This window comes from Triticum urartu, chromosome 1A (assembly GCF_056163025.1).
Source record: "Triticum urartu cultivar PI428250 chromosome 1A, HENAU_Tu73, whole genome shotgun sequence".
Classification (NCBI taxonomy): Eukaryota; Viridiplantae; Streptophyta; class Magnoliopsida; order Poales; family Poaceae; genus Triticum; species Triticum urartu.
In genome coordinates, this window is record NC_141873.1 from 534,593,294 (window position 1) to 534,604,783 (window position 11,490).

Consider the following 11,490-nt stretch of genomic DNA (forward strand, 5'->3'; position numbering starts at 1 on the left):
GGAAGAACTAGCTTAGTCTAGTGGTTAAACCGTTAAGCTGCGAATGTGGTGGTTCTCTGTTCGAATCCCAGCCATCCCATACATTAATTTTTCAATTTCGATTAGTTTCTTTTTTTTTTCGCGTTTGCTTTGCTGAGTCGGTTGGTGGGCCGGCCCGCGACGCGTCGCTAGGAGCACCCCACGTCCACGTGTGTCCTCTTGGCGGCGCCGAAAAGAACGCCGGAATGGCGGGCCGCCGCCGCAGCACGCGCCTCAGCTCCCAGAGCGACGCGGGCGAGGAGAGCAACGGAGTGGCCCGCCGACGCAGCCCGCGCCTCCATCCTCAAACCCACGCGAGCGAGGACGGAGCCGGAACGACGATCCCCCGCAGCCGAAGCCGCCGCGGCAACCTGCCGGAGGCGCCTGCGTCCCTGCCGGACATCGACGATGTTCTCTGGGAGATCCTCCTCCATCTTCCGCCGCAGCCGTGCTCCCTCCCGCGCGCGTCCGCCGTCTGCAAGCGGTGGCAGCGCGTCGCCACCGACCCCCAGTTCCTCCGCTGCTTTCACGCCCACCACCGCCTCCTCGGCGCCTTCGTGTGCAGCGACCACGAGGTCGTGTTCACCCCCAACCTGGACCCTCCCGTCCGCACCCGTCCGGAGCGCTTCTGCCTTGGACGCTACGGCCTCCGCGACCGCCGCTACGACATCTATTTCCTCGGGTACCGCCACGGCCGCGCCCTCCTCAAAGACATGCTGCAGGAAGAGTTCGTTGTGTGCGACCTCGTCACCGGCGAGCGGCGCTGCGTGGCCCTTCCACCGAAGCTTTCCTTGAACAGAGGGTGCATCAATGGGGCGGTGCTCTGCGCTGCCGGCGACCAGGGTCACGTGCACGACGGTTGCCACTCGGGGCCATTCGAGCTGCTCATGGTGTCCACCGGCAGAGACGACGATCGATCACTCGCTTGTGTTTAGTCTTCGCAGTCCGGCACTTGGGGCGATGTCATCTCAACCAAGCCTTCATGTGCAGCTTGCCATGCTTGTTCTCGCAGTAGCCCTAGCACCCTTGTTGGCAACGTCGTTTACTGGGCGCTTTCGCCGATCAACCACGGCATACTTGAGTTTGATCTGAATATGCAGAGCCTAACTTTGATCGAGGCGCCTTGGTGCGCCCACGATTCGCACACATATCAGATCATCCAGGGAGAGGACGGCATTGTCGGTCTCGCCGCATTTTCTTACTCTAGCTTCCAAATGTGGCAAAGGGAGGTTGACTGCCATGGTGTCACCACATGGTTGTTGCACAAGACAGTTGACATGCATAACATTCTTAGACTTCCTTCTCAGATCGAGTTAGCGTGGAGAGAGATGGTAATACTGGGGTATGATGAGGTTAATGGTGTAACTTTTCTGTATGCGGACCGCAATGCCTACATGGTTGAAGTTAAGTCAATGCAACCGAAGAAACTTACTGGAACCCATTATTATCAATAAGTTTCATCCTTTCACGAGTTTCTATATACCAGGTGATTGCTCATCTTTAAGCATTATATTGCTCATCCAATGCATTGTTTCTCAAATAGTACCTTTGTTCTTCTTCTTAAGCATTAATTCACTAATAATTTAAGCTTAGTTAGAAATTGTCCCGATGCTAGATAGATGAACTTATAGCCGCAACGGATGTCAAATGAGTAAAAGTGCAAAATCAATTGTCAAAGGTGTAACTCAGTTGGCATGTTTGGGGCCTTAAAGCTAGTAATATTATGTTATTCAGTACTTCCATTCCTTTTTGTCATGGAAATTCATAGGGGACATAGCCACGATTATGATATAGCTTTTCTTTATGTTGATGAGCTGGTCATGGGTTCTAACACTTCAAACCCTTATGTTGCATAGGTTCTGCTAATTATGTTCTGTTTGTATTTTTGGTTACTGACAGAGTGATGATTTTGTTTTCTTTAGGTGGAGGACCGGCTGCTGCAGTTTTCACCGAGTTTGTCGCATTGGATCAATGTGGTCTGAAATACTTTTATGTTGTCTGAAGGAACTTACTGAACATCTGCCCTGCTCTACTCAAGTTCGAAAGTAACAAGATGCTTCTGAATCGTTAATCCAGGAAATTTCAGCTTCGCCAATGTGGTCTGAAATACTTTTTTTTCATGTATGTACTTAGCAGCTCCGGCTCTTATCTTCAGTGGCTAACCATCATCAGACATTAAAAAAGAATCCTCGCAAAAAAAAGACATTAAAAAAGAAGCAAGAACGGTACCTCGATAAAGAAAAAGGGCAGAACATTACTCATTTCTCTGCAGATCCTGTTAGATATGAACAATTGATCCTCTTCTGAGGAGTCGGACTACCTTTTATTCTTCTTTTCATTTACAGGACGACCAATTTGGTCGGAAACACACACCCACAACCCAATCCCTATTATGCATCAAACTGCCACCCCTATCTGCTTCTGTACATTCTGGTAACTTGTCTGAAATTACCGGCATTGCGCCTTGAGCTAAGAACAGCATGTTCACTCACAGTCCAGGGCTCTTCATTCAACAAGTGCTTTATCTCTCCAATAAAAGATGATCATCTACCTCTACATTGGTGAATGTTAGAGCCTTATGAAACTTTCTTTGGCATAAAACTTCAACCTCGGCCATGTAGACAGCGGACACCGGGCGGTGATCCGAAAGATTAAGCTCCACCCTTCTGTAAGAATCCAACCTGATGCCCATTCCATATGAAAGAATCCGATCACACCTACAGAAGTATGCAACATTTATTTATCCTGGGTTCTAATGCCCAAACATGAGCTATGATGGATCTTATCAGATTAAATGTGCGAAACAAAAAGGCAGGACCTTAATTAGGCAGATAGCATACCATGCAGGTCTTCTTCTTGCGGATATTGGCTCGTCACCCGCATACTTATCTGAATTAAATTCGTATTTATATGTTGGGGGGAAGCTAATCACCCCTTCGATCCAACCGTCAAATGTACGCCCTTTCGTCAGTTCCCATTTTAGCTGTCACAGCAAAAGCGTGAGCTGGAAATACTACAGGTAGTAATTTATGTACCGAACCATTAAATTACCTGATCATTGTCAAACAATAAATCCCATTCCTGTCTGGAGATAAGTTCATGTGTTCTTTCATATGATAGGTTGATTCGGTAGTTGAGATCCCCAAACCATATAATCTTTCTGAAATTTATGAAATGGCCGCATATGTAAGCAATTGAGAAAATGATTGCATTGGAGGATAGCAAAGATTCAGGCGACACAAATTTGCCGACTTACTCATGGTCATGTATTCCCTTAGGCATGCTGACTCTATGAACTGGGTTAAATACCGTTCTTCGAAGGATTTCTTCAACATCTGCATTTCTCTTTGTTAGATTTCCATCCTTTTCACCAGATGTAAGGTGGCAACATACAAAACAAAAGGGTGTCTGATATATAGACATGCTGGCTGATATTGATCCCTGGAGCATTGCAGAAACAAATGTCATCAGATGATTTTGTAAATCAGATAGTATCCGACGAGTGTATTCATGCTGAATCTAATAAGAACTGATATGAGATGACAAGGCAAGTCAATGAAATGAAAACTTCGGCATGAAGTACAAATGAATGCAAAATGAGTGATGAGAGAAAATAAGATCAAGTTTGGCACTTGCCTTGTTACCAATGTAACCCATCGCGCCTACACCTACAGTTGATACTCTCAAATTCTGAATGTGCCTCCTAAGGCCTCTCTGAACCCACACCGAAAGATATATTCCGACCATTTGCTTGCTTATTATCCGTACAAAATTTGAATTTTTCCTCTTAACGACTCTATTATCGGTACTAACATCATGGTCTAGATTATCTTCTGGAAAACCATTAGAATTCTCATGTCTCAATTTGAAAGACGCAGAAGCTGTTCGAGTCTTCACTGAAGTAACTGATGTGCTGTCGTGAATAAGATGAACCTGCATATCCAATTGTTGTTCAGGCCAAATCATTCCAGGCCTTTCCAAGTGACCAGCTTGGTTGTTTGGTTCTTTCAGATTAGATCTAAAAAGCGTATGACTTGAGTTGTGGGAGTGATGGGAAGTATTTACTGGAAGCATCTTGCTGAAGTCTTCGCCTTCGTGAACTCTTTCACTGGAAGCAGAGGTGGAGTATTCATATGTTCTACAAACGCCACTATCATTAGTAACTGGATTAATGTCTTGTCCAATCAATGGATGAAGTTCCCCCTCACTTTCATTGTCGGCCTCACTAAGAAAATCATCTTCCATCACAAGATAATCTGATGGATTGAACTTTGATGGTGAAGGAGGATCGCTGACACACTTGTGCTTTGGTTTATATGGACATATCTTATTCAAAGTTTCACGAATGATATGTTCCCAGACTGCAACTGGATGGTCATCTTCAGCACCGAATATATTCCCAGCATTTAGTGGGACAATTTCTTGAAATCTGAAAGATGGTCATAAATTTCATGGTAAATATAAACTAAGGGAATGTTTGGTGCGGCTTGAACTGTGGCTTTAATAAAAAGCAGGGCCATGGGCCTTTCATCCAAAATAATGGCAGTAGTGCACCACAACAAATCACATCTTAGCCAAATAATAAGCTAAGGTGTGACACGGATGAAAAAACTGATTAGATACCAGCCGATAACCAAATATTTTTCAGATACTCCCTCCGTAACTTGATATAAGACGTTTTCTGACACTGTCAGACACTATGACAGTATCAAAAAACATCTTATATTAAGTTACAGAGTCGTATGTTTTAAGTGGATGATCCAGAAACAGCTTTTTAAGATTTCCCAAGATTGTAACTGCTATGCCTATGTCAGATTGTGACAGCTTATTTTGTGTGAATCTGTGCCACATATCTTCTTCCAAAATAAGAATGAACATTCGTGCAATTGAAAGTTTGTTAGCAGTGATTTACCCGAGAACATAAATATCAGCTGGCTCCTCCATCGCCAGCCATTCTTGAATGTCTAAGTCAGTAGGTGGAACTCTGCCTCCAACATTCCATGTCCCTACGAAAATCCTGCATGTAAAACCTTGAAGGTTGGAAGCAATTTACGGAGGGAGTAGCATTTATTAGCCTAATTGTAGCTAGGTTCAATTAGTTAGTATTAAATCTTTTGAAATGTTTTATGTGACAGAAACCAGGCATATGAGCTTTTATTTCAGTAACCACAGGATGTTACGAAGATGCTGTCAGAAAGGCCAAAGATAAGAGGGGAGCAATATATAAGTCTAGCTATATACCTGAGTTCAGCGACATCGATATACTGAGCACGAAGTGTCTCTGAATTGCACCTCTTAGGTCTGTCAGGCACAGCCTTCACTTGATTACCTACAAATTACAGCTTGAATCAGCATATAAAGCAATTGTCAACCCAGGTCAAACAGATGCTTGTGTCAACGAATGGCTTACCAAACAGTCGTTTATGTAACAAAACAGGCTTCATAGCAAGTCGAAACGCATATTAAAAGGCATCCAGGTGCTTCCAAATTATCACGCATATATTTCTTTGAAATATTTGGCTTTATGTAAAGCCAGACCGTTTGTACTTTACCATAAAAAAAGTTGTTTTGAAATATTTATATTTATTTACAGAAAGTGGAAAAGCACTATCCACATTTTTTGATATTTTTATCACCACTACGCAATGCCTATTTGCTGGCATGGATATAACGTAGGACCCAATTCCTCTTATGGGGAAAATATATAGAAGAAAATTGAACTGCCAACAACTGTTTTGTCCATATATTCTTCTCCAACAAATGAGATAACAATTAAATTACCAATCGTGCCCGCACCAAGTCCACGCGATCTCCTTTCCTCATCATACAGCTTGTGTTCCCAACAGCAGCACTTCTCTGCACAAATGGAACGAACATGGCAGTCAGAACACGTATGATGATCGATATCAATCTGCAGATTTAAGCTGAATAAACCTATGCATATAAAGCGCTATGGATTTACATGGCACAGTACAAATTAACAGACATTCTTTGCTCTTTTCCCCTTTCTGCATCAAAGGGGCAGCCTCGAAAAGGCGGTGTTCAAAAGCGGCCAAACTTTTCGCTAACCCTTTTGGCTCAAGCAGGCTTTGAGACGAAACAAAAAAGGCATCAGGAATTTGGAATCCTCAAACTCCTCGAACCAAACCTTTCTCCTGGTTAAAAATGTCGAGTATGGCAATATGCCAAACGAAAACGGTGGTCTGCAGAAAGTGGATTAGCAGCCGGACATCACAGTGGAGGTCGCCATCGACCAGGTAGATGACCCATACGGCACTCGTGGCCATTACCCATACGAAACTGAACTGGTGGCGCTCATGATGCTGCAGCACGATGAACTCAGACGAGAAAGCGACCAATGAACAATTGAGCTGGCAATTATCCATTGTGAGGCTATCTGCGTTGCGAATTCGCAATGTGGTTGTCTGCACTCCAATCCCCACACAAGAAATCCCCCCATCTTGCTTCGAAGCAGAGCAGATCGTGCGCAGGAAATGGGGGAAGGGGTCACTGAAGAAGAGAAGAGATGGGCGGACCTTGGTGGCCGGGCTCCTCGTCGTCGTCTGCCTCGGCCTCGGCCTCGTCGGCGCTGAAGTCGGAGTCGCCGGAGCCGGCGCCGACGTTGAGCCACTTGCGCAGCACCACCCTGCGCCACAGCCGCTCCGCGTCGCCGCAGCCCGCGCCGCAGCACAGCAGCGCCGCCTCCGCCCAGCTCCGCATCACCCCCTTCGCAGCACAAACAAGAACCATCAGCAATCTATCACAAGCTAGTTCCCAAGCTCAAATCGCCAAGAACCAGTACCTGCTCCTGCCGACTCCCACCGTCGCTCCGAGCAGCCGCGTCGTCCCGGTCCCGGTCATCTTGCCAAGGTCGGAGCAACGGAGCCGCCGGGGAGGAGGAGGAGGACGCCATTGCCGTCCGCCGGTTCTCGTCGTGACTTGTCTGCGGGGTCATCTGGGTTTTGAAGCGGGGCGCCCCGACGACAGCCGTATCTGTGGCGGAAGAGTTCGTGGGGCAATTGACTGCCGCATCGTCGGCGGCGATGATGGATGGATGGTTAAGACAGCGAGCCAGCGAGGAGTACCGGCGACCCGTTCGGCTCGTCGCCCGTCGTCTCTTTCTTAACAGCTTTGCCTTGCTCCTAACCGTATCATTATCCCATCTCTGTTTTTTTTTAAATATTCTCTATTTTTTAAGGGTATCTTAATAACAACATCTTCAACTCGAAAAAAAATCAAACAACGACATGTTTTTCTTTTCTTCTACGAGCTGGTTTCGAGTATTTTCAGCATTTTCCTTTTGCCGCCATGTGCATTTCATTCTTTTTTTTAGAACATGTACATTTCATTCAGGAAGGCGTACTTTGTTGCTGTATATATTCCTGAAATATTTGTCATCAAATATATCTTCATTCCCACGTTTCGTGCGAAGCAGAACTGCGGCATAATTTAAAGAAAAACAGAGTACACGAAAGACCCACACGACATTGACGGGATGGTTGATGTTGTCGTTTCCTTTCCCTTGCCTCGGTGGCTTTCAGAACCTGGTTTTAGTCGAGATGTTTTGTATAGTTGTCGTGGTTTTGTTTTTATGAAATGGAGCCTCCCGGGGGGCTCCCCTTTGATCGAAAAAAATGATTCGACGGGAAATGCATTAGGCTCTGTTTGCAGTTGTTGAGCTGCAGCATACTATACTAAACTTAATTTATAATAATCTGTTATGAAAAAACAGTCGTGAAACCAATTATCTAGTTAGCCAAAGAGAACAATTGACAAAGAACTGATTGGAAGAACTGGATTGTCATAATCCACCTCAATCAGCCTTAACTGACCTAACTGCCTAAGCACATCATTGTACAGCAGCGGTGTGCTGGATTTGGCCCAATCGTGTGAATTAGTTGTAATTTCCAATGAGTTCCAGGGAAAAGAAACACAAAGAGATCCTCAATGATTCGGCGACCGAGCATCCCTCCAACATGATTGAACTCGAAGCAAAATACTACTACTACATGTACCCGAACTTCGGTAGAGGATGAAATCGTGCAGGAAGCGAGTGCGCAACGCATGTTTATTTTCCTATTCAGGGGACGACTAACCCGGCCTCTTGGCATGGTTGACTACTACATACGGATGTATGTAGACATATTTTAGAGTGTAGATTCACCCATTTTGCTTCGTATGTAGTCACTTGTTGAAATGTCTAAAAAGACAAATATTTAGGAACGGAGGGAGTATATACTATGCTGTTGCGCTGACTATTAGCTTGCATTCTCATGCATGGAAAAAATAGTGGTGGAAACAATGCTTCAGCCAGTTAATGATCATCTTCTTCTGTGCCTGCAGATGGTGGGAGCCCAATAATGATAGCCGATAATGGCTATAGTTAAGTTCGACCTTGATATGATTGATTAATTACAACAGTCCAAGATCTCGATAAAAGCAGCCCTTGCCTAATGCCAATAATCAAACTGCTCCTCCCGATTACTTGCTCTGATTATCATCAATCACAGGTCTGAACCATTCCTAACCAATAAGCAGCAATTTGACAGAAATTATAAAGGGGAATTAGGCAAGTGGCAACAGAGGTCGGCAAAGAGGCATGGCCACACGCAACACAACGCAGGTCGCCGTGGCGAATGGACAAGGTGATGTTGAGCTGGATCGGATCACTTTGCAGATACCACCAACGCTTATCAGCTGGACTTTTCTTTTCTTCTCCATAAAACGTGCAAGCATGGATCAGCCAACAACACTATTTTTCTCTTCATCAGCGAAGACTATCAAAAGTGCGAAAAAGCCAGGCAACATAAACCATCTAAATTGCTAGTGAAAACGAACAGCCGAGAAATCGAGGGGCGTTGATAAAGGGTTCGGGTTGAATCCCCGGGATAAGCGACAGCAAGTGCGAAATTGGCTGCAAAGATCTGATGTATCCCCCATCATCATGCAACAAAACACAAGATTCTTCTTGCCCACACAACAAAACAAAAACCGTTCGCTATATTATTTCGCTGTCAGTCACAGGCCCCTTGCCTTCAAAGGAGAAGCAGATAGCGCGCGCATGTTAAAAGTAAACAGACTTAGAATCATCCACTTGTCAAGCCTCGTGATGGACAGGCGGACGACTAGCCCGATGGCGCGTCCACAGACGGAGAGGAGTCGGCGCTTTTCTGGGCTTCCAGAGCTGCAAGCCGCTTGTCGAGAGCCTTGTAACGGGCGTCCAAGTGGTCGTGCAGACCTTTCACCTGCAAAAGTTGTGATTTAAAGATCAGATGCTTATCTTCAACCCAACGAGAATCATGCAGGTGTATAGTGGAAATGCAGAGGGAGCATGGTTAACAAACACCACATGTATAGAAACCTCAATCTTAAAGCCCAGACAATGATTGCATTTCTTAAAGCCAATGACATGTAAAAGGCAACTTTACTTATGAAAAACATTCACAGCTAAGCTTTACCTCGGGAAAAAAACATCCTCAACTAAGGTTACAAAGCCCATCCCACATTTCAAACAATTTCTTGGGAAAACTATACAAACACGTGTCTTTATCGCATCTACCTGGACAAATTTGAGCCTTTCATCTATGAAATTCTACCTATTTACATGAACTACTGAACAATCCCACCAGTGCATACCGAATGACCATGGTAAATCAAATATGGTGAATTATCCTAGTGTTCTTCTCATATTTCATTGTCAGGATATCTAGTGTTCCATCATTCTGATGAAGTCACCACAATTTCATACCGGAAGGTAGGCAAAACCACCAACATTCTTGTTGATGAGAGGAACAGGCCAACTTCAAGAGTTGTGATATATCATATATGTAATGTTCAAAATAATAATATATGGTCTATACTTGAGTTTACTCTGAAAAAAAAACATCTATGTTTGAGCAAATATATGTTGGAACTTGCAAGATTGGTTGAGTCTATGAAACTGAAACGCTCCTGAGATATGCTGCATCAACGAATGCCAAACCACAACAGAGGATCGAGTAAAATTCAACAATAATAAATGCCATGCTGTTAACACTAGATGCATTTCCAAATTCATGTTCGCGTCCATTCTACATTGTCAAGACATGATCGTCTTGTAATGTGCTAAGGGACTGCAGAAAACAATGCTTTCACTTACCAATCAAATAGGCATTTCAGTGTGTGGTATGAGATAATTATAGAACAGTACATATCCATCAATCCACCATCCAGAGGTCAAGTTGCAGCAAACTAGTCACATGCATTTAGACAAGACAACACATGACTAGAGAACTTCAGAAGTACACCAAAAGATATTGACTCTCTCCTAGGCAGTCCCATGTCCAATTGCTTGCCTGAAACTATGAACAAAGTATGACGACCATGCGTCGACGTAACATTATACCTCGGATCCTATTCAAATCATTGTACCCCTCCTTTTTTTTTGAGCAACCAGACAGCAGGAGAGGCTCCTACGGTCAATAAATTTAACTATACTAGTTACAAATATTTACATGGTCACTTTGGACCCAAAGTCTCACCAGAACAAAGGTTTAAACAGAGATAGAAGTGATAACTTAGTCTAAAAGTTCAGCAAGGCTAGGGGATACCTTAAACTACGATTTACCCCTGAGATCAGAGCAAGCTACAAACCACTGAACTGCCAAACAGACCATTAGCTTGGTAAGCCAAAGACACTACATCACACGAAGTGGAACTGGAACTGTCAGCCATAGAGGTCCAAACTCAAAACGACATTCTGGTTACCCGAGCACGGCTTGCAGAAACTAGGCATGGTGATTTGTAGGCAGACAGACAGAGCACAAGTTGTAATAATCGAATGAAATGTGGCACTACAGGCATCCCCAAGTATATAATCAGCAAACGACATGGATGTCTATCACTGGATACGTTCTCCTGGTGCCTATCCAAGTCCGATGCTGGGGGGAATTTTCAGGGCAGACCAATGATGCCAACAGCAACATGAATACATGATCTACAAACAAGTGGTTTCCTCGACCCGCGTCAGGAAATCAAATCAGCACTGCGATCCATCCTTCACAGACGACGCAACGAGGAGGGGGGGGCTTCCCCATTCCCCCGTTCTACTTCCTAGACGCGGGGCGCAGAGCCGCGGGCAGATGCGTTTGGGGCAGTGCAGGGACCGAGATCTGAGGCGGGAAGGGGCGCGGCCCGTACCTGGAGGGCCGTGGAGTCGTGGGCGAGCTTGTAGTCCTTGTAGAGGAAGTAGCCGCCGCCCGCCGCCGCGGCCGCCGCGCCCGCGAAGAAGGAGGCCAGCCTCACCCGCAGCATGAACCCCATCCTCCTCCTCCTCCTTGCTTGCGCTCCTTCGTTCCCCTTCCTTCCTTCCGCCGCTCTCTGGCTTCCTTGCTTGCGCCGACTGCGACGGACGATTCGGTGCTCGCGTCGGTCAGACGGCTCGACCTAGGCCTGACACCGGGTCCCGCATGTCAGTGGTGCTAGACATTACTG

At 45.4% G+C, this 11,490-nt stretch overlaps 2 protein-coding genes and 1 pseudogene across 5 annotated transcripts; 1 reads left to right on the forward strand and 2 right to left on the reverse strand.

Moving 5' to 3' along the window:
• Positions 1 to 224: 224 nt before the first annotated feature.
• Positions 225 to 2,020, forward strand: LOC147992328 (uncharacterized; annotated as a pseudogene).
• Positions 2,021 to 2,252: 232 nt separating this feature from the next.
• Positions 2,253 to 7,138, reverse strand: LOC147992329 (type IV inositol polyphosphate 5-phosphatase 3-like). Of its 4 annotated transcripts, XM_087529362.1 has the most exons (11): positions 6,821 to 7,136; positions 6,555 to 6,744; positions 5,800 to 5,874; positions 5,260 to 5,347; positions 4,931 to 5,035; positions 4,084 to 4,447; positions 3,655 to 3,951; positions 3,275 to 3,459; positions 3,070 to 3,178; positions 2,859 to 3,001; positions 2,253 to 2,735 (listed from the first exon to the last, which is right to left on the reverse strand). In XM_087529362.1, exons 1-11 carry the CDS (start codon positions 6,971 to 6,973, stop codon positions 2,540 to 2,542), a joined length of 1,905 nt encoding a protein of 634 aa, XP_087385488.1. In that variant the 5' UTR covers positions 6,974 to 7,136; the 3' UTR covers positions 2,253 to 2,539. The 4 variants fall into 4 exon arrangements, with proteins under 4 accessions (XP_087385488.1, XP_087385502.1, XP_087385507.1 ...); XM_087529376.1 differs by having other exon boundaries at positions 3,655 to 4,447; positions 6,821 to 7,135; XM_087529368.1 differs by having other exon boundaries at positions 2,592 to 2,735; positions 2,837 to 3,001; positions 3,655 to 4,447; positions 6,821 to 7,138.
• A 1,862-nt stretch (positions 7,139 to 9,000) lies between these two features.
• On the reverse strand, positions 9,001 to 11,436 carry LOC125526552 (uncharacterized). Its single transcript, XM_048691226.2, has 2 exons — positions 11,197 to 11,436; positions 9,001 to 9,263 (listed from the first exon to the last, which is right to left on the reverse strand). The coding sequence occupies exons 1-2, from the start codon at positions 11,317 to 11,319 to the stop codon at positions 9,144 to 9,146; spliced, it is 243 nt and encodes an 80-aa protein (XP_048547183.1). The 5' UTR covers positions 11,320 to 11,436; the 3' UTR covers positions 9,001 to 9,143.
• Positions 11,437 to 11,490: the final 54 nt, after the last annotated feature.